The sequence below is a fragment of the Epargyreus clarus genome, unplaced genomic scaffold, assembly GCF_041222505.1.
Source record: "Epargyreus clarus isolate Ecla_fem2 unplaced genomic scaffold, WU_Ecla_fem_2.2 ptg000024l, whole genome shotgun sequence".
In the NCBI taxonomy this organism is placed as follows: Eukaryota; Metazoa; Arthropoda; class Insecta; order Lepidoptera; family Hesperiidae; genus Epargyreus; species Epargyreus clarus.
Genome location: NW_027332231.1, coordinates 12,344,407 through 12,368,093, shown reverse-complemented (window position 1 = coordinate 12,368,093; position 23,687 = coordinate 12,344,407). Strand labels below are relative to the sequence as shown.

General features: G+C 34.6%; 1 protein-coding gene across 1 annotated transcript; it reads left to right on the top strand.

Moving 5' to 3' along the window:
* The first annotated feature begins 471 nt into the window (after positions 1-471).
* CPR15 (cuticular protein RR-1 motif 15) lies at positions 472-13,423 on the top strand. Its single transcript, XM_073086668.1, has 3 exons — positions 472-540; positions 2,334-2,952; positions 12,615-13,423. The coding sequence occupies exons 1-3, from the start codon at positions 532-534 to the stop codon at positions 12,872-12,874; spliced, it is 888 nt and encodes a 295-aa protein (XP_072942769.1). The 5' UTR covers positions 472-531; the 3' UTR covers positions 12,875-13,423.
* The last annotated feature ends 10,264 nt before the right edge of the window (positions 13,424-23,687 follow it).

Here is a 23,687-nt window from a genome sequence, read left to right as displayed (position 1 = left end):
TCGATGTAGTAGTATCTATACTACAATGATCATAATTATGACACACAAATATAAGTCCACATAATATACCTGACGCATAATATAGCTCAAGAAAAAAAGAGTAAAAAACTAAATTAAAAAAATTAGAAATCAAAATTCACATTCGTAGAATTATTTTTAATGCCAGCAAACAAGGAGTTCGTACAAGCGCTTGAAAGTCCACAATACGTAATTTCTAAAAAAAAAACATATTTCTAGTTATTAATTAAACTATGGCTTATTATAATTATCAATATTAATAAGTAAAAACAAAAAAAACGGAATGCAAAACGGAAATGATACAATAATTCCATTAACGATGATCGAATCGTCATACCTTTCTATAGATAGGCCTCCTATCAATGAGACAGAACACATGACCATGATACCTTTTTCAGACAAGCGTTCTACCCAAGATGGGTGGTATATAACCACCGGAGCATCTCGAACCAGCACAGTTCACTACGAGCGCAAGACGCAACACCAGCTCTAGTTACCTTATCTAACTTAAAGATGAAACTGGTGAGTGAATTTAACTTACTCAGGATTTAGGTCTAGAAATGGGTTTAGGATAAAAATGTAGGGCAGTCGCCGTTTTTGATTTAAACTGAATTAATTTTCGTTGTGATGATTTTTGCAAAATTAATGTACTTTTATGAGTTGGTACTTACGAGTGCTTGTTTTGGAAAAAGTAGGTCAGTTGCGGATTCGGGATTTTTGTATCAATAAAGGGAATAGTCAGTGTACTTATAATAAGGGATGACTTATTCCTAAGTCAAAAAATATAATAATATTTTCATACAAATGTAGGTCAATGGATTTTTGCGTGATTCCCAACAGAACGTTATATGTTTGTTTTACTGATATTGTAGTGTCCTCTCAGATTTACATAAAACAACAAAATAATAATTTCAATGTAGGTTTCACTTCAGTATTTTCAAGTGAAAAGTTTTTATGCAATTGAAGAAGGTTTCGTTAATTCAAATCAAAATCGTTAGCGCATTTACTTCATTCCATAATACTATATTTCTGTAAGAATTTTGAAATACGATATCTTTATCCTATTTATTTATAAAGCCAGTTATTATTTTAATTGACTTTATGAATATTATAATAACGTGTAAAAATAGGTTTAGGTTCATAACATATAAGTATTTACGACATATTTTCCAATACCTTTACGACTTAATTAGGGATTAAATTTGTATCTTAATTTCGCTAATCAATAAATAATTTATTACTCTTAGCACAGATGATCCCGGTTTATTGCACAGATCCATCAATCACTTCGGATTATTATTTTAATATTAACCTAACCAACAGTTTAAACGAATCAATTAACCTGACATGGTTAGGCTGTAGATTAATTTTTACCCCCAAGGCGCCAATTTCAGAACTAAATGTTTGAATTAAATTTTGAATTACTTAATAATTGGTAAGCGGTTGAAAATAACTTAGCATTTTTGGTCATTTCTAAGCTATCTTAATATAGCATTTCACAATTCAGTTTTAAATTTCATTTTTGTTTTCAAAATCAGCAAATTAATTATGTACTTTGCGATTTTATTTCTGCTGAAAAAAGAATTTTGCTTACAAAAGTTATTTTCTGTAAGCTTATTCCTTTAATAATTGCTATAACTTATGAAAAGCTATTATCAGTTATGTAAGTGCAATAGATGACACCATAGGCTTCATAGCATGGGATTAGGAAAGACTTCGGCTAACACAACGTAACTTTTAATGTAAGTAATGTGATTGATTATGGGATGATATTTCATTAATATTTCTTGTGGGTCAAAATTACTGTCATATGTTTACCAATGCAGAATACATTATAATGTGATATTATGACAGAACCGAGTGCTCTCAAAAGTACATGATATATGTACATAGAGGCTTGGTAATGGTATTAGTGTTTTCATAATTTCTGACAGGATTTCTTAAGCGATGGATGGGGTAGGAGTCTTGTCCAGTTTTTCATTGGTGATAGATACATCTGTCATATATATATATGAAGATAAATACAATTTTGACGATGGTTTCTCTTTTAAATTCGTCTAAGACTTCGCAACCAATATTCCCTGAAGAATAACAGTAATGTCGTGCAATTGTATTCTTTGTAGAGGTGTTAGCTTTATTTTTCCGAGGCGTCCATCATAATCTTCAGAAGTATAATCGCCTTAGAACTTTCTTCTTATATGTAGTTCATTACAGTCCATATACTGTACCGTTGTTTTGTACTTACATGCTACCAATATAAAAAATAAGCTTTTCCCTTATAAATGTGTCTTAACCTGAAAACTTATTTGTTTCAGTTCATAGTCGCCGCTGTTATCGGTGTCTGCTCAGCAGCCCGTCTTGATAACGCCTACCTCCCCCCTAGAGGAGGCGCTGGAGCTGGTTACGGCGCGGGCTCTGGAGGCCCTGGAGGCTTCGGGGGTGGCGCTGGAGGACCTGGAGGCTTCGGAGGTGGCGCTGGAGGTGGCTTCGGGGGTGGCGCTGGAGGCGGCTTCGGGGGAGGCGCTGGTGGTGCCGGAGGCTTTGGCCGAGGAGGGGCGGGAGGCGCCGGCGCTGGAAGCTACTCTGGTGGAGGCGGTTTCGGTGGCGGACGCGGCGGCCAATCCGCCGACGCTAACGCCCAGATCCTGAAGCTCAACTCCGAAGTGACCGCCGAAGGGTTCTCTTACGACTTCGAGACCTCCAACGGTATCAAGGCTGATGCGTCCGGTGTCGCCACCAACGGCGTGCAGTCGCAAGGCAGCTTCGCCTACAAGGGCGATGACGGTCAGGACTACAGCATCCAGTACACCGCTGACGAGAACGGCTTCCAGCCCCGTGGTGCCCACCTCCCCACCCCTCCCCCCATCCCGGAGGAGATCCTGAAGTCTCTGGAGCAGAACGCCCGTGACGAGGCCGCTGGCATCGTTGATGATGGTAAGTCTTTATTATTCTCTTCGGTCCTAAGCAACAGAAATAAACGGTGACAAATATGAATAGAATGAACATGAATCATGTAAATTAATAAGACACACTATGGTTACATACGATAGATAGAATACCTTGTTCGTATGTCATCGTGCTATTTTATTACCATTATTTATTTCATAATTTATAGTTTCCATCGTTCCATTGAACCCAAACCATCAGTTGGAAATTATCGATACCGTTACTTTTGGTGTTATAATTTTAAAAGCTTCTAAATTTTGGAAGTTTCACAAGGTCATTTTATATCACTTTTACGTAGGTACATTAAAGAGATAATTATAATATAAACGCATAGGTAGTTTATCTTTGGGGTCAATATGATATTAATATTGAACTGTAACCTTTCCATAATAGTTACTTGAATCGTTATCTATCGTTATGTTGTGGATAACTCGGTTAATCAGTTTGATAACAATCCACGGAAATGAGAAAGGTATTTAATTGAAGTGATAATTGAGAAGGTATCTTTCTTATAACTGTTTCATCATAACATAGTTTCATCCGCTAAAATTTGGTCTCCTTATACATTCCTAACAATAGTTTGAAATCATTGTCCATGCTTCCCAAGACCAAATAAGAGCGATCGCTACATTGGCTAAACCAATGCCTATGTAATCTATCGAGAAGTTTTATTAAAATCTTTAGTTTAAATATTACAATTAGTAGTATCTCTCTTGTGTATATAAGAGTTTTAGACAAAAGTAAGTCAAATAATAATGTAAAAACGTAAGAAATATTGCTTCAGTCGATACCTAAATCGATCAACCATCGATCTCACTAACCATCTCGAATCTAGACTTCGATGATACGACTAGTACTCTCCTCGCAGTCAGTTGCAACACCTAAGTAAACATGAACTATAACATTTAGTATCCCGATCACTCGAGTAAAAAACACAAGATGCTCTTAACACATCACTTACAAAATGTGCTACCGTCACTCGGTTTTTGCAATGGATTAGCAAAAAGCCAAATGACTGAGTCGATTAAGACTAAAAAATGTAGCAGAAAAATATTCGCCATTAATGAGATGAGAATACAAATAGGATTATGTGAAAAAACTGAACGCTAATGTGTTAGGGTGGACGCACATTGGTTGTGAAATAAAAACTAAATAAGGTAGCTAAGGTAAATTTAAAGAATTGGTTGTAAAATAACAAAAGTAAAATAAAATTTAAAATGTGAGAAGTTAGATAAAGCAATTCTAATGGAATTCGCGTACCAAAAACTTATTTATTTGAGAAATTGGTAAAATGTGCAAAAAATAACAATAAATCTAGGGAAATAAGTCCAAAGTATTATTTAATGCATTAATAACTTAAAATATAAGATTTAATTTTCATAACAATAAATTTCGATATAATACGTAAATTTCAACGCACAGTGCACAAACACTTTCTCCTACACTTGCTCACTAGATTTGCCCTACATATACCAGTATGCGATGAACTTTACAGTCATAAAGCACGAATTAGCCTGATACAGTAAACCACAGTTTAACCTTACTATGTGTATTACTGTTCATTCGTTAAAAGTGGGTGACCATCTATACTTGGTTTACAGGATATTCCTACTATCACTAAAAACGTTTATAGTTGACCTAGCAAATGAAGTGCCGCCGTGTTTTCTAAATTAAATTCAAAATCAATATTATTTACTACAAGTAGAGTCTTCATAAAATACTATGAATAGTTGAATGTAACCTCTTAGAGCTTCGCAATTTGTTACGTTTTTTTTGTTTTGAATAATGTTACGACAGATACACTTTAATAAGATAATCTTAGGCCACAGCAATAGCAATCCACCTTTAATTTCAAGTAGAATTCCTGTCCTATATGAAATTCATTACAAATAACCCTGGAAAACAGTGACAACTTAACATATTGACGACTCGTTAGCTACTTTTATTCAATAAAAATAATTGTATAAAAAATCTAGGACAATCCTTGACCATCCCACCTCATGGTCACTCTACATTAAACTGCCTACAGATGAGTTACAAGATGACGTGATACGGTTGCATCAGGCAATGCACTCGTAAGGCATAGGTCATCCACTAATTACCTAGGCATCCTAGACTGACTTAGATTTCTAATAGGTAATAATACCTACTAGTGAATGTAAGCGAAGTTACCTATTTACTAATGCCTTGAGTCGATTAATTTTATTGCAAAATATCTGAACGTGTTGAAGTAATTTAAATGATTGTCATCTGTTATAAGGTAATGTTTTTAAGTTCTCTATGAAGCTACTACTGGGCTAAAGTTAACTATTTTTATAATTATAATATTGAGGTGTTGTGTTCCAAATTAAAGATGTGTGATTAATTTATCTTACTAATAAATATAATGGAAAATATTTTCACATTAAAAAAATAACTTAGAAAACTTGAAAAAGTCAATTAAGAAATTGTTTTTTTTTATGTTAAAAATAATGAAATTCAAAAACAAGACAGGACATATTACTATTTACATGTGATACATATTTCCAATTAATAAACCGTGTTACATGGAAAATAAATAACACGTTTCACTCGTTCAAAAGTCATAAACTCGAACGAATAACGCCATAAAGGTTTAACGACTTTACAAAGATAACGACCGAGACTGATGGCTTAACTAAAGAACGGAAAGTTTAAAGTCGCTACCCATCCAACTCGCGTCCACGCCCGATATTGCTTAACGTTGAACTCATATCGATATATGAGATGACGCAGTGATAGCCTAGTGAATCAAACTCGGCATCTCAGTCCAGGGTCCAAGGTTTGAATCCCAGAGACGCATCTTTAATTTCAAAAATTGTATGCACATATTGATAATTAGTTATTGCTTGCTATTACAACAGGAAAACATCATAAGGAACCTAAGCGTTTTAAAAAAAGTTTTTGAAGATGTGTGAAGTCTATCAATTCGCACTATGCCTAAACCACTAACTTAGAGACCCATGCCCAGCAGTGGGAGAGTCCATATACGACTATACAAGAGTTTACGCATTACTAAGTATAGTACAGTATTATATAGAATAGTGTAGTATTATAAATGTCGTAACATCAACAATGTTGCCTACAACTGTTACATCGCTGGAAGCGTATAGGTCATAGTTTAATTGTCTGAGTGTACCATTGCCGTGAGTAATCTAGTTCTTGCTTTACCTTACTAAACGGACCATAGATGTAAGGTGTTTAGATAGCGCGTAGAAAATAAATATCTTTTAAAAGACGTTAAATTATGAAGCTCTAATTTATTGTATTCATATTATTGAAAGATTGTGTTAAGTGATAAACCTTAATAACATCGTAATATTGAAAGTTTAGGTTACTTTTATTCATCGGTATCAAATTATGTACAAGTATACGGTTGTATAGAGTTAGGGCCTTATGAATCCACATTCGAAGTCTTGGCTCAAACCTGGCCCCTGCAATACGCGAATATAACTTTATAGCATAAAAATGTTAGTAACAATATAATTTAGCCAACATTCCCTATTTTTCCAATAGTTAATAATCATTTACTAATAATTAGTTTATTTAAAAATGCCCTACCATCCGCACTAAACGAGTTTTAATATTTTTAATAGAATTTTCATGAAGGTTGCCAACGTCAATCAAGGTCTCAAGGAATTGCCAAAAAATGTGTAGCTAAAATGTTAATTAATGATATATTTATTTGGAGTTAAGGTGCTATTGCCAAATCCACGATGAGTCTAGGCTCAAATCCATTTGGAAGGGCCATCAACGTTACGTCACAGTATATCGGGCGAGTCGTGACCCGCTCGGTCCGCTTAAGGCGTGGGCACACGAATACCACTCACATCCTTATAAAAAGGTTATGGGTATCCTGAAAGTGAATGTGTGTGGGAACTGTTCTTCAAAATCCTTTCTAAGATGGATTCAGTTTGATTTGTCGAATGGCGTAATCGAATAATCGTGAATGTACGTGGATTTTTGAAATGTTTTTAATTTATAATACAGATACATATGACATAGAAAATGCCATCAGAAATTATGTTTGCCCTTTTGTACATTTATTTTTAGAGGTGATTCAATAAATTTAAATAAATAAATACAGAAGTAGCAAATTATCATGCATTCCATCTGATGATATATGGCTACTACCGCCCATAGATATCTGTAATCAAACTAAGATAAGCGATCAAGCACAGATGTATCGCTACCCCTGAGGACCAAGTTGGAACGTCACAAATGAGCGCCTCGCTTACCATATCCTTCAAACCAAAACACAGCAGGGCTGAACGCTGCTGTTATTAGGCAGAAAAGGGTGTGGCGGTGTGTTCCCACCGCAGATACCCGGGGAAAACACAAAGAGTTCTACCACCTTAAAATAACTATTTTACTACTACTTTAATTCAAAAACTAAAATTTGTCACATTTAAAACAATTTGTCACATACATAACTTTATGACCAATTATTGCATGTTATGTTCTCACTAAGACTTAAACGGTACAACGTCCTTCATTACGCTTAAATACAAGAATAATAACAATAATAGAGCTTTAGTAACGCAACCGTCTATATTAAAAATAATGAAGTGTTTACACATAATGGCCCTTTGCGAAACAGATGTACACTCGCCTTATTTTGTAATTCGCATCAACTTAGGGAAGCGAAAGTGTGGGCTAACATTTAGAGGGAAATTATGAAACTATGGACCGCCCGCGGTTTTGTCTATTCGTGGGATCGTGTTCCATTTCGTAAACTAATCTAGTGACTTTTGGTGCAAGTTCTCGACTTCCTCCACTGAATAATAGATTTGTACAGATTATGAATATTTGTAACCCGGAATAGAGCAAAATGTTAACTATTGCCATTGTTACATCTAGGGACTAAATTAGAACTTTTCATGTCTGTATTGAAGACTATTTAGTTGGTTCCGTAAAAAATCCGAAAGAAAATAACGTACTACCGCCAATGAAACGACATGTAGTAACAATATGTATTCATGTTTCCTAAGATTATTAATCGCGTAACCCTTATGAATTTTATGGTTAAGAAAAAAATAATAATTTTACCATACTATACTTATATCTTCCAATCTTAGCATCCATATATTAACAAGACTGTTATAAGATAATTATTAAAACAGGAAGCAAACCTAGCACTTTACATTATCAACAAATTAGATTTCAAAAGCCTAATCATTGTACCAAATAAGTCATGATTCGGACTCCAAAAAACCTAATGATTGTGTGCAAAATTCTACGAAACTCACAGATGTCATCTCATTGATGTCGCGAGGCAATGACGAGCGGCATTTGTTTATAATCATTACCAGTAAATCAAAGATGCGGCGTGAATTCAATTCGATTGCCTCATGTCAGTTTAATCGTGAATCTGGTTGAAAATCATTTACACGTATGTGGAGAGGTGTGCTAGATTGCGACATGTTGATTCATCGATGGATGACCGTTAGTGACTAGGAGCTTCGGAGGACTTAGGTAATAGTTTTTATAAACAGTAAGGAAGCTTCTAGTCCATTTTTTTTTAAATTTTGTAGGAGTTGCAAATGAGCATGCGTCTACCTGATAGTGAGTGGCTGCTGCTGCCCATGGATATCTCTAATCCATGAGCGGCTGCATAACTCTAGATAATATTACGCTCCTACCTGAGGCCGGCCATAAATGCGCCAGATCAAACGCCTCAGAAAAGTATTTTCCCTTACTATTTAAACCACAACACAGCCTTTCGCACTTCACCACATTACATTTTGTATATTGATTCAGGGTTCCTCGGGTTGTTATTTAGATTGATGATAAAGTACAAGCTATTAAAGTCGTTTTTTATTCATGTCTCTTCTGATGTAACAAATATGGATATATCATTATATTAAAAAACAAGGCTTTAATAATAAATCATATTGCCTACTTACCCGCAGTAAAACGACCTAGAGTTTAGTCAAGATTTTCTTAAACTATCAGGAGAAACTCCTTGCCCAGCAGTGGGATTTAGAATCACAACAATTGCGTTGTAAAACCTTATATTCCAAATAGAGTATACCGTTTAAAGTTATAATGAAAGCATGATCTAAGAACTAAGAATCATGTAACTAAATATAGAACAGTGAGAAATATGTAAATTGGTGGTAATATCAACGCCATCTTAGCCCATAATGCTCCAGCCTTTGTTCACAGTTTCCCAAGTTTCCCATATCTATGGGAACCGATTTTGTCACGCGAAAACAAATTGTATAATTATGCGGATAAAGATTAAACGTGACGAAACGATAGTTTTATTGTTTGTGGTAATGCCATGTGATGTTGTTGTCATTCGAAGAACGGAAATATATGTTTTGTTACATTCAGTACAGACATTCTAAGGAAAGTATTGAAATGTTTAAAGGGTGTGGCAAGAGACTTGTACGAGTCCTAAGTTCTATGGGGTCATAATGTTCCTTTGGATTTGAGGTAGGACTCGAAATCTATGTAGAATTGATTAGAGATATCCATAGAAGGCAGACCAGAGATTATCATGTAGACTATATGTTCATTGATATATTGTAGAGTAGCGTTGAGAAATAAGCAATTCCAACCTACTAGTTGTAGGACGGGACCAGAGCCCGGCAGTGGGACATAAATGCACCAATGTTCATCACACACTTTAAAACGTAAAATGTAAATATTCAGGCAAAAATTTTATTTCCTAAAAACAAAATTAATAGCATTCTATTAAAATGAATTTGTCAAAGCACTAATTTTAATTCTTTTCACAATATTTTTCTATTTAATTTGAAATTTAATATGTATTTAACCTTCAAAACTTAAAAGCTTTATGTAACAACTTATCGAAACGAATGATACCTTATTACACTCATATGATTAATGACGCAGCGAAATAAATCGCGAGCTTTTCTAGGCTACCAAAGTGACTTGCAATATAAACAGTATTAGCTAACTTTTTCAGTCAAGAGTTTTACATAACATCTATTTCAAGATCACAGAGCTAAGAAGAAATAGATTTACCAATACTAGTGTATAAGTAGTCAAAATTAGGGTTTAATTCGACGCGTTTGTCTCGATACTAATCTAAGTAGATTTGAATTTTAATACGGTTAGGTATTTTAGTCTACATGGTCCGTGGATTGCACTAATTAAAATGAAATTAATTATTTTATTTTATGCATTATTTTACTAAAATGTCGTTTTAAAAATGTTCACCACAAAATGACATTTGGAAATGCTGATGCTATTTAGAGAAGAAAAATATTTAGCTTTTATTTTTTTTTCCTTCTCAACTGTCTTGAATAGTCTTTAGAACTTAACTAGAAACCTTACGATAAAGATTTTTACATGCCATTTCTACTTATTATTAACTCTTTGTCTAAGATTAAGTTTAATACGTAATGAGATAGAGTTTCCGCAACGTTTTAATAGTAAACAGACAGTGATTTTGACATGATTCATCCGGAGATGAGTCTATTTAGACATAATTACTGTGTTCGTTTTGAAATAACTTCACTTAGGTCAGAGGCGTATTACGCTTTTTATGAACTAAGCTTAGTTAGGTAAGGATATAAATTGAAAATAAGCTAAATAAAGCAAACATTTTGTGTACATTGTAATCGGTGTGCAAAGTTAAGCAACATCGGGTGTGGTTGGGAGGTGGATGGGTGACCATCAGTGGTAAAATTTCATGCACGCTACCATAACATACAGTGTGCAAAATTAAGCAATATCCGGTGTGATCAATAGGTGGATGGGTGACCATCAGTGGTTAAATTTCTTGCACGCTACCGTGCTTCCAAGATTATGTTAAGTCTTGCCCAGGAGTCACGTGTTTAGCAGTGGGACAGTAATGGGGACCGACAAATCGCCCGAAATGACCTTTTTCTGATAACCATCTTATTTTGTAGTAATAAATATAATTTTATATGACGACCCGTGTAATTGAATGCAGTAAGTACGTATAGGTCGTTATGTAGAGCAAAAGCTTAAAGGTCAAGCGAATAGATTCGTGTTGACTAACCTTGGAACTTTCGGATGCTACGGTTCGTATGTGGCCACGGAACTAGCGGGGTACTTTGTAAATTTGTAGCTTACTACGACTTATATAAGCAACTTAAATTTTTATTTCACTGAAATAAAGTATAGTGTCACAAAGGAAAATATTCTCGAGAAAAAAGAATAATATAAATAGCATTTTAGTATCCTTAAGAACTTTAAAGAAAACACTAGTGTAGGAAATCTTGAGAAAGTTTAGGATTTGAAAAGCCTAGTTAAAGATCTATTATCTAAACATTTCAATACATATACAACCTTATAATTTTACAAGCGTCACATTTCCGCTGTCGCCCCAAACCATATTTCATGGCTCCAGATTAATCATAAGCCAACAATGCAGAGATGTGCGTGTATATATTGCGTCAATGCCGAACATTTTGTAATTGTAATTGAAAATCTGATTACCGCCCCACTTGTTAAGATAATTCTGCAAAGGTCAGCTTATAAGCCATTAAATGGCTTATTACATAGATTTGGATGCTTATTACGCTGACAGCTACTTTGCTGTTTATTTGTAATTGCAACAAATTTTATGTTTAAGAGCGTGTGTAAATTGCTTAATCGTCTCCATTTTATGTAATGAAATTAAGTACTACTCGTAAATAGTACATATGTATTACATGTATGCACTTCAATGTATATTAAATGTGTATTATGTGCAGAGTTCCAAGTTCGATTCTTGGCCAAACAGACATCTGAAATAGTAATTTTAGAATTCTGGCACTTGTATAAATGTATTTATAGTTTGTAGTTTATTTCACCTTTTTAAAAGTTGAATTGTTTAAATTAAAGTTTTGTTTTTGAATAATTGAAATCACTCTATCATAACTAATTACGTAGACCTCATATTTTAACGAAATTGGTTACAATACTAATTTAAAGCTTATAATCTAAATTTGAAATCTAAGTTGAAATCTAAATTTAATCTCCTAAAATTTATTATTATTTACTAAAGATCTGACCAATTAGTTACTCTTACGAAGTCATATATTTGAGTTATTGACAGCCAATACACAAAATCCTACCATAGTTATTATGTGTACTACAATTTGTTGAGCGTGACATCAATACTAAAGTGGCATTCTCATCTTGGCATTTAAAATAGACCTTTAAGTTTAACTTAACCAGTAAAAGGTTTACTGCTACATATTTTGCGGTACCTAGTCATTGAAATAACTTTACCGTAGTTTGAATTTTGTGCCAATAAGTATTTTTTATTAGAAAAATTACGGTAGATACTCACTATTTTACTTTTGGAATGTGTTTGTGCTCATCTCTGATCGACTATAGTTTAGATTCTTATTTAGAGTTGATTACAGATGTACTCGTATATGGTTGGCAGTTACCAGTTACCATCAGGTGGACTATATTATACTCATTTACTACTTAACTCTTACACAAGCATTGTGAACATTTTTGGTTAAGGTGTTGAGATTTTTGTTAACATTGTATCAAGGAGTTTCCCTTCTCAAACGAGAATACACCGGTGCTTAACACTGCTGTTATACAGCAGAAATAGGTATGGCGGTGCTAGACTGGAACCACAGATATTTATACCACATATTATTGTTAAATTCTCAATTATATTTCTATTCCAGGTACCTACAAGGGTGAGGGTGCTGGAGCTGGCGGTGCTGGTGCTGGCGGTTACGGCGGTGCCGGCGGTAGTGGCGGTTTCGGCGGTGCTGGCGGCGCCGGCGGTTTCGGAGGCGCTGGCGGTGCCGGCGGTAACCGCGGTTTCGGCGGCGGCCAGGGCGGTTTCGGAGGTGGTGCCAACCGCCAATACATCGCCCCCGGTACAGGCGGACGAGGATCCGGCAACGGCAACTTCAACGCACAGTCCGGATACCGTTATTAAATAATCGAGGATCTGGTGATGAAAGAAATCAGTTAAATAGATTCGGTTTAAAATCATTTTAAAAATGAATTATTTTTTATAAAGTTACCATTTGATGTCATTCGAAAATGTAAGCGCTGATTGGTAAATAACCAATGGGATTTGTATCTGTGATTTAATTGTACAGACCGTTAATTTCTTTCATTATCACGCTTCTTCATTAATTATTTATAACCTTCATCATTAATGTATAAATCAACGATATACGCTTCGCTCGCACTGATTTCTGTTTGCGCGTCAGTATGGCGCGCATCAACTGTATAAATACTCATTATTTTTATTTAAAATTCTTCATCACTTTCTTTTCTTCATTAATGATCTCAAAATAACATTCTACAGTCTATCAACTCCTTTGTAATGTATTTAGTGTAAGTTTTGTATAAGTTCGCGGCGATAAAATGGACAGTAATAGAAAGTAAGACGGCGATGCAATAAAACGATGTACAACGATGTAGTTTTAACGATTGTAAATATGAAATGTAACGAATAAACTGTAAAGCAATGTTATAATGTGGTTTGTTTTTGTTCAAATTATAAACGCTATTCTTACCTCCTTAAATATAATTTACACATTTTTATGAAAGTCATAGTCACATTGAACACCTTCATATTTTTTTTCAAAAAAAACACACTTCTATTAAATATTTCAATATACATATATTTAATATCTATATTCTAACCTAAACAAAAACAAAAAAATTACTTATATCTTACCTGCAACAGATTTTTATAGAACATTTTCGCATCTATAATATTCACACTTTTGAATTTAAACTTAATTTTTATTTATTTAAATTTAATAATTGAATTGAATAAAAAAATAATTGAATAGGTAAATAATACAATTTTAATACTGATTCGGCCTATACTTTTTCTATAAATAAAGTCACTTTCAAGGTTCCTATAAAATAGTCCGGAATTTAACCTTAACTAGATTTTACGTTATACACTTAAATCTCTAAGTCTAACAAAGTAACATACATAAAGTATGTGTTGAAAACATTATCTCATGAATTTTATTTCTTCATTTCAAGTGGAATGAAGTTTTTCGCATAAAGCTTTTAAGAAATCATTAAGAATTTTAACACTTACATGTTTATGTAAATATTAGACGTGTTTGTTGCTATGTGGTATAGATGGGGTAGATTACAGTAAAGGGCATGCAGCAAGGGCAGCTTTACAATATAGCTTCAAAAATCAATTGTATTTTTAGTTATGTTTCTACCAAGTTATTTAAAGCTATTTTTTTAAAGTTAGAAGCTTATATTTGTAAGATTATTCAAATGCTTCAGAATTATGATACCCAAAACTGCCCAAAAATATATTTTTTTAAAGTAAAATACTTTACGATGATTTTCACACAATAATGCGTAAGAAAGCGTCATTCACCATGTGCGGGGGAGCTGCAATAGAATTCTGAGGCAGAGTCCATCCTATCATGATGATACATGATAGGATGGACTCTGCCTTCCTCTGGAATTTTACCCGCTTGCATATAAGAGGAGCCTGTAATAGTAAATAGCCCCTGGATGACATTTTAATCTTAATTGCAAATAATTGTAATTCTTAAAAATTCTAATGACATGGGAAATAGCTAATTTAATATAAAATAATATATATAATAATATAAAAAAAATGTAATAAATGGTAATAAATTGTGAATTATAATAGGTACTAACGTAGTATATGAGTAATCTGTTACTAACACACATTATATGGGTCTTTAGTTGCCTGAAATAAAGATTTTTTTTTTTTTTTTTAATTTAATTTTTTTACAAAAAAGGTGAGACTACAGAGCCATCATCACAACACTCTACTATTTATGCTACATAGCAGTGTAGTTTTTAACCCTTTTGACCACAAGGGCCACATAGTAGCTAAATGAGGGGTGACGATGGACAAAATTTTACCAAAAATGGTCGTCAAGAATAAACAGAAATCGTCTCTTAAACTCGGTAAAATAACACCCTCAAAATAAACTCCAAAACTTTAATCTACCCATGTTTGAAATGAATGGAGGCAGTATAGGTAAAATAGGAAAGTACAAAATATATTAGACATTCATTGATAAAAATGCAGCAGGCTTTGCCTGTGTGCATTTTTTATAATATTGAAGTATCAAGCGAGCATGCAGTCCACGTAGTGGCCATTGGCGCCCATGGGCATCTGTAATCAATCCCAGGTAAAATTAGATTCCTACCTGAGTTTGGCTAAGTATGTTTTGCTACCACTGAAGATTAAATTGGAACGTTTCTCCTCCTTACCACACCCTTCAAAGCGTAACACAACAGCGCTTAGCACTGATCTCATTAAACAGAAATAGGTGTGGAGTGGGTTAGTAAAGTTACAACACTTTTCAACTTAGTTATAGGATCTATGTTACCTCTGAATGCAAATCCAACTGTACGTTCTATAATATTTTCAAAGACGTTGCTTAACAAGACAGCTTGAATGCAATTCAGAGCCACAAAGCTAGCGCTTCCTTTCCTATATAATTAGAATTCCTAAGAGTATCAACAGATATAACGAAGAAAAATCGTCTCAAATCGGTCAGTAGCGTAATATTAACATCAACTTGGCACGCATAATGTTATGAGTAGACATCGGATTATATGCACTATCCAAATGCCGAAATATGCATGCAAATATTCTCCAAAAAGGGCGAATATATGCATCAAAAGGACTAAATATGTCCAAAACATGCACTATCAAAAAACAAAATTGTAACCACACACAACCACAAGTAGGTATCTATAGTACTACCCAAACTCAGGACAGTTGTATAAATTATCACTCAAATATTTGTCAGGCGCAGATTGAACCCGGAATCCTTTGCTTGTTAGCACGGCGACTTCTTCGTAAATAGAGTCTATATACTCGTAACTTTTCACAAACTCTTAACTTGCTTTGTTAGCTCATGTATGTGAGGGTAAAATCTTGCAACTAAATTTAAAATCAGAGTACCCCAACCACCCCAAAGTTTTGCTTTTACGTTTGGTTTGAATGATAATTTAAGATTAGTTTAGTGACGTCATTTTAGACCCACTTTATCGTACATCCTAATTGACTAACAAATTAATTTTATACAGCCCCATGATATACGTAATAAATCAAAGGATACTTAAAAGAAGACGACGCTACTAAATAACTTCTTTATAAAACTTTTTTAAATATTCTTTTTATAAGTCTTTTTGATCGACTTAAACCGACTTCATAGCAATAAGTGTGAGGACACCCTTAGATATTCTAATTAGAACATGGCGCAACAGGAACTCAGATCAGCGGACTATTCATGTGACATGCACGGCATCTTAATTATTAATTAATTGTTATATAATTACGAGCAATCCATTCAATGAATCGTTTTAATGGAATTTAGCGACATCTGTTATTTATGCTTTGATGCTCGCGCTACCGTGTGTGCACTTATAACAGTAGTCTAAATCGGTTAGCAATGCGCGATCATGCATACCGAACGAAGAAATGTTCTCCTTCGTTTTTCTTATTCAAAATGGCGTTTGCGACAAGTTTCGTTATGATATTCGTGATCAGGAGGTCAAAATATGTTAGTCTACCAAATTTTAGGTCGATCGGCGGTATGCCCCTTTCGGAAGTATACCCATTAATTTTCAACGCATGTGGGGAGGACCTCAAGTAGGACTGTTCTTCTCAACTCATTTCTGTTGTTGATTACAGATGTCCAGGGGCGACAGTAGCGACTTATCATCAAGAGGACTGCATGCTCGTAACAGATGTCAACACTCAACAGGCGGTATTGATTAAACATTAGGTGCACTGAATGTTCATTTGCCTTTAATACGTTGAAGGTGGTAGAACCTTTTGTGGTTCGTCTCCGGCGGCACCACCGTCACACCTATTTCTATCTAATAACAGCAGTGTTAGGCGCTGTTGTGTTCCGGATTGAAGGGTGTGGTAAGGGAGACAGACTTTTCCGAGGCGTCCCAGCTTAGTCCTCAGGGGGAGCGGCGCATCTGTGGCCGACCACAGGTTGGAATATCTAATCCTATCTGGGGTTGATTACAGATGTCCGTGAGCGGCAGTAGCCACTTACCATCAGGTGGAATGCATGCTCGTCTGCTACTCTTATATTATACAAAAAAAACGTACAAACATAGTTAGTTTAACCAACTTACATCTATTTATAGCACGACCTTGAAACCAAAACAGTAGTGTTACACCCTCGTCATATAGGATGAATGAGTGACGGCTTTGCCGCCAGATAACTAATAAAAGTTTACACTTTAAACCATAAATATTTACAACCCTGCTTTATTCTTATTTTTCTAATTGGACAAGCTTATTATTATTGAAACATAACGCAAATACTAATTATGTTGTTTTAAAGCACAATTAACCTTACTGTCTTATATTTGTTCAAATACAATCTAACACGATTAAGATACACCGTTCTAGAGATCACGACGTAACTACAATTTTATCTAGCCAACATCAGTTGGAATTTACCCGAGCATCAAACCCGTGACCTCTGGCTTCATAAATAGACATTAGGCGCATCTCGATCTGCAAAAGGTAGGGCTAGGTTTTTGCTATACGAGTTAGGAATGGCACTACATGGCGTTGGATCTTCGCATTTTAAATCAGTGAATGATTGGTACATTAATCGAGTTTAACTAGTAGCTTACCCAGACTTTGGTCTATTTTTATTAATAAAGAATTATAGTAAAAAACCGACTGCTTAAAAACATAGCCCACGTCATGTCATACTGAGTGTGACACTCCCACGATAAGGCGAATCCAACGACATCTCATATGTTAAAATTTGTAAAACCGTTTGGACTGTAGGATGTGCGAGAGAACGTGGCAGCCACACATAACATACACAAACATACATTCGCTCGAAAAACATTACCCTCTGCAATTGGGTTAAATACAGGTGAGATTAGCGTGAAATATAACACCTACGTTAAAAACTCCAAAGTTTTTTAGATATAGTAAATGACAGGTGATCTGCAGTAAAGCTTTGTGGATGATCCAAAGGACTCAATGTGTGTAAGTGTTAATTACCTTGTTTTTTATAATATGGAAGTACCCACAGGAAGTTACAAATGAGCATGCAGTTCACCTGATGTAAAGTGCCTACTGCCATCATCATCAACCACCAGTAATCATCTACCCTAGATCGTTTCTACTTTTTGTCCTCAAAAGCAAAGTTGGAACGCCTCTAATAAATATGTTTCCCTTCCCTTTCCCTTTCTACACATTTTCTATTTTACACCTATTTTACATAATACACAATACATCTATTTTATACAATACTAGCTGACCCGGCAAACGTTGTGTTGCCATATAAATAAAAAAATATTAAGGGTGAACAACCCTTATCACTTAGGGGTATGAAAAATAGATAGTAGCCGATTCTCAGATCTACTGAATATGCATATAAAATTCGGTGAAAATCGGTAAAGCCGTTTTGGAGGAGTACGGTAACTAACATTGTGACACGAGAATTTTATATATAAGATAGGTACACCTTATTAATACATAGCAGCGTATGATAAATGGCAAGCGTAAAAAGTCAGAAATTCGTGTCGTGGTGGAAATATGTAGACAGCTCCATATAGTACAGCGGTTCTTCCTGAAGCCGATCACATGCACTGCCACTCCTGTCAACTAACATGCTCACCTCATGAGTATGTCAGTCGATCACTGGGGCAATATTATCACCCTTTCTAGGAAATATCTATTTTTAGAAGCAATGATCCTTTGAGCACTGATGGATAGACCTCAAACATTATAAATATAATAATGAGGTCTCATTTTATTTATAACTAGCTGGGCCGGCAAACATTGTGTTGCCATATAAATAAAAAAATGTTAAGGGTGAACAACACTTATCACTTAGGGGTATGAAAAATAGATAGAAGCAGACCTACCGAATATGCATATGAAATTTGGTGAAAATCGGTCAAGCCGTTTCGAAAGAGTACGGTAACTAACGTTGTGACACGAGAATTTTATATATAAGATGTAAAATTGCCATGTAAAAATTAGCTAGGTGATAATTTTAAATACCCACATCGCTATTTATATCATTATACTTTGAAATCTCTATGTAAGAAACGCATTTGTACTTGTCTATATCTAGATTCCTAATTTAGACCTAGCTCTAAACCGGTAGATCTTCTCAGGTTAACTGATGAATGAATTTGTATTTGATTGCATACTAGCTTAGGTTTGTTGTATGAATCAAATATTAAATTATTATTTTACGACACTGCCTTAAATGGAGGGCCATTGCCCAAATTCAATGTATGTATGTGTTTTTATAAGTGCCTAAGAAAAATATATGTATTTGTATATCGTTATAGTGATCATCTTAGAACTAACGCAACTTATTTGATAAGTTAGCTATACTTTCATTTTTTTTTTTAATACCTAATGTGTCTAATAATCAAACTAACCCACAATCTGTCTGATGTTGGTAAAGACTGTTAATAGATGAATGGTGACCTATGAAACGTAGTATCAAATCAAAAAAGATTAGAATCCTACCTTAAACGTGCTGTGTTGTGTGTGTGCTGGCCTAAACTCGAACTTGGAATCCTGCGTGTAAAAATCTACTAAATAATCGTCAGTTATCGTGTACCTACTTAATTTGTCTTTTAACCTAAGATATATTAAAATGTGTATCAGAGCCATCTAGCAGATACTTTGAGAATTAGTTGCAAAAGATGTTCTCTAGTACGTTACTCATCTTATGGTAGGAATTGAATGAAAGATGCGCAGGCGTTGTTTAGTGGCTAAAACGTAATTTTAAATTGCTAATAGTAGTATTGGTATATTTATAAATAAGTGTAGGTACGGGTATATTTATTAAGGGAATATTTATAATTGTTACTATTATTTTTGTCTATTGCTGCACTACAACAACAATGTTAAGCGCTGCTGTGTTCTGCAATGATAGGTAAGGTAAGGAAGACATAATGGAATCGTACTTTTTTATAATATAAGAGTAGCAGACGAGCATGCAGTCCATCTGATGGTAAGTGGCTACTACCGCCCATTGACATCTGTAATCAACCCCAGATAGGATTAGATATTCCTACCTGAGGTCGGCCACCTATGCGCCGCTACCCCTGAGGACTAAGCTGGAACGCCTCGGAAAAGTATGTCTCCCTTACCACACCCTTCAAAACACACAGCAACGCTTAACACTGCTGTTATTATGCAGAAATAGGTGTGGCGGTGGTGCCGCCGGAGTCAAACTACAAAGGGTTTTACCACCTTCAAACTTAATTTTTTTATTTTTTATTTTAATAATATAGGAGTAGCAGACGAGCATGCAGTCCACCCGATGGTAAGTGGCTACTGCCGCCCATGGACATCTGTAATCAACCCCAGATAGGATTAGATATTCCTACCTGAGGTCGGCCACAGATGCGCCGCCACCCCTGAGGACTAAGCTGGAACGCCTCGGAAAAGTCTGTCTCCCTTACCACACCCTTCAAACCGGAACACAGCAGCGCCTAACACTGCTGTTATTAGGTAGAAATAGGTGTGGCGGTGGTGCCGCCGGAGTCGAACCACAAGGGGTTCTACCACCTTCATACTTATATATGTAAACGTACGTACTTATTAAAGGCGTTCTAACTTTCTAACGATCACAGGTGCGTTGCTACTCCTGAAAACTACTCAGGGGTAGCAACTCACCTGTGATCGATCCCATGTAAGACTCTAATCTTATCCGGGGTTGATTACTTATTACGTACGTGGACAGCATTAGCCACTTATATCAAGTGAAATGCATGATCGTTGGCTATTTCTATAGTATAAAAAAAATTGTTCCCGGTTCAAAGATTCTAACTAATACTCCTGAAATTTATCTTTATACCGCTCGGCTAAAGGTTCCTAATCTATTCTAGTCTAATTGATAATTCAAAGATAGGTAACTCCTAAATCAAGTACTCTATGATTTATTACCGCCCGATTCAAAATGTACACATTGAAATTACTTGAACTCAAACTCAAACAAATGTCAGCCATCTTGTTTGTAATTCGAAATGAGATCTACTTATTTCTGAATACGCCCTTTGGAAGAAATATTGCCTTTCAGTCCCAGTCCTTAATAAATCATTTAGAACTTAAGTTGAAAACCAAAAGTAAATTTTGAACAAACTTACTTACTAAAGTATAAATTTGATTGTAAATACTTTGAAGTAGGTTTATAGCTCAAAGTTAAGCAAATGGGTTTTGTTTGAAGATGATGACGATGCCATAAATAGTGTTGTTACACAATTTGAGCCCTTTTTAGGGAAGGGGCTGACTGTGAACAACAAGCGATATGCGAGTTAAATTTGGCTACATGTAAATTAAACTTGGATAAGTTCATTATATTTTTGTAAACTTTTTTTAAAACGTAATTGAATAACTAATTAACTATACTATTTATATTTCTTCATTTTCTCGATGACAGTTCCTCGTAGTGTTGTGATCAAATAAGCAATGATATCGATCGCATATATTTATTATATGTATTTTGAACAAATACAAATACATAAAACTTACGCCGTAAGAAAAATAAGACAATTGACTGACGTTGATACCGCTAAGCTTGTATATTTTGCGTATTTTCATAGTGTTATGTTCTATGGCATATTGCTTTGGGGTAAAGCAGCCGGCATAGATCAAATCTTTGTATTATAGAAGAGAGCCATTAGGGCTATTTATAAGATGAGGTCTCGGGAGTCATTGCGTGAAAATTTCAAAGAAATGGGTATACTTACAGTAGCGTCTCAGTATATATACAGTAATTTAGTTTTTATAAGAAATAATTTTGGTGCGTACAAAAAATTATATCAAAAATTTATACGTAATTCTTGTAATGAAATATAATATTATAAGTATAAGTTATATAATATTATAGTTAATAAATTTGAACAAAAGTATCCAGCAGTAGGTAGTTTAGTTTCCTACATTTTGTAAAAAAAAACGGATCTGTTATCGTATTACCTTTATCGTTATAGCTCCTATAGTAATTATGTGCAGCACATCACTACCTGTCCATGAAGTACTGTATTATCTGTGTGACATTTTAACGTAAACAACACAAAATTAAATAAAGAAATGGAAATAGTATAGTACCAATTACACTCAATATGTTAGATTTTTACTAATTAAAAACTCAGCGCTATGGAAGTCTTCGAAATCTCTTACCGAACGCAACCGGAGTCATCTGAACTCGGTGTCCATTTTGCGCTCACATACCATTATCTTAATTGTAAATATTATTGCCATTTTAACCAAATTTTGCAATTACATTATTTTGCACGTTCACCTGCAAGAACATAGCTTATCGCTTCTCTCTCATCGTTCACAGTCAGTCAAGTCGACCGGGAAAGCGGTCGGGTCATGAGATGGTCACCGATTGTTCTGTTTACGTACGCGATCTGATTCTATGTCTGTCTGTCCGTCACGTTAACGTCGTTTTAAGATCAATCCCTTTTATGGTTAATTTGGTCCAGATGCTGTATGGTGAATTTGGAGCACTTTGTATGGGAAAAGATTCGATCAACATGTTTATCATCGTTTAAGTAAAGATATTATTATATTGTAAAATTAAAATTAATCCATTGTATTTGGATTGTATTGGGACTTTTTATCTTGAAAAAATATTTCACAAATTTCAGTAAACTCATTGTTTGAATAATATAATCATCATTACATGTTTTTCTCTACATAGACTAGTTACAGAAACAGAACAGACAAGTAAACACAACAGTATTTTAATACAAAATATATAAGTTTTTAACTAAAATAAACTAACTAGCTTTTCGGTCGTTATAACAGTTTAATAACTTTAAATTGAAATTATTTTATTTTTGTTAAATATATATCTAAAGATACTTACATCCATTTTCAGAAAAAGTTATTGCCAAAAAAATTTTAGATGCCTATTCCTTTTTTCAGTAAGAAATTAGATTTGTTAAAATTTACGCTATTTAAATTTCACGATTACGTAAAGCATTGTTTCAAACCTATATTTTACCGAACGACAAATCCGCTTATCTATAAACGGACCCTCACACTTCATCAGCAAATAATGAAGATAGCACGATTAAGCCAGCTTTTATATCTTAAACTAGTTCCTTATTCGTGTCAAAGGTCGAATGAACATTGATTGAACTAAAAAATTCTTCAATTAATTGATTTGAACCGATCTCGGTTCATCACGAAACGTATTAGATATTAAGCGTGTCTTTATGATCTAGATTTCCTTGATAGTTCACCGATTTTGTTCCTAGATACGCAATGTACAATCTTAAATTTGATACATCAACTCATTTATGTCCATATGAACACAAGTCCATATCTCGAAGATACCTTTTGATCCAAGGGTACGAGGTTCAAATCCCAGGCACGTACCTCTGATTTTTTAAAGTTATGTGTGTATTAGAAATTTATTAAGACACTTCTCACAAGGGCTTAGGGCTTAGTTCATTACGCTGGCCAAGTGCAATTTAATAGACTTCACAGTTCACACACCTCTAAGGATTTATTGTAGAGAATTTCCTTAACTGTTAAGTTAATTATTCTGTCTGTCATAATTAACTACTCGATTGCGGAGGTGTGTATGTATGTATGTATGTATGTATGTATGCCTATTTCTTTGGACGTCCTATAGCCTAATTTTAGCATGACATAGGCTTATTTTTAGCAGTTGTTTTTTTTCTCTAGTATTATTTCCAACAAAGTAATCTAGCTATAAGGCAGACTTTTAAGTCTACCTTATAGC

Bases quoted from the DNA above. Each gene is read 5' to 3' on its own strand.
- CPR15 (XM_073086668.1), top strand. The intron at 2,953-12,614 runs GTAAGTCTTTAT...TTTCTATTCCAG, and splicing joins CGCTGGCATCGTTGATGATG to GTACCTACAAGGGTGAGGGT.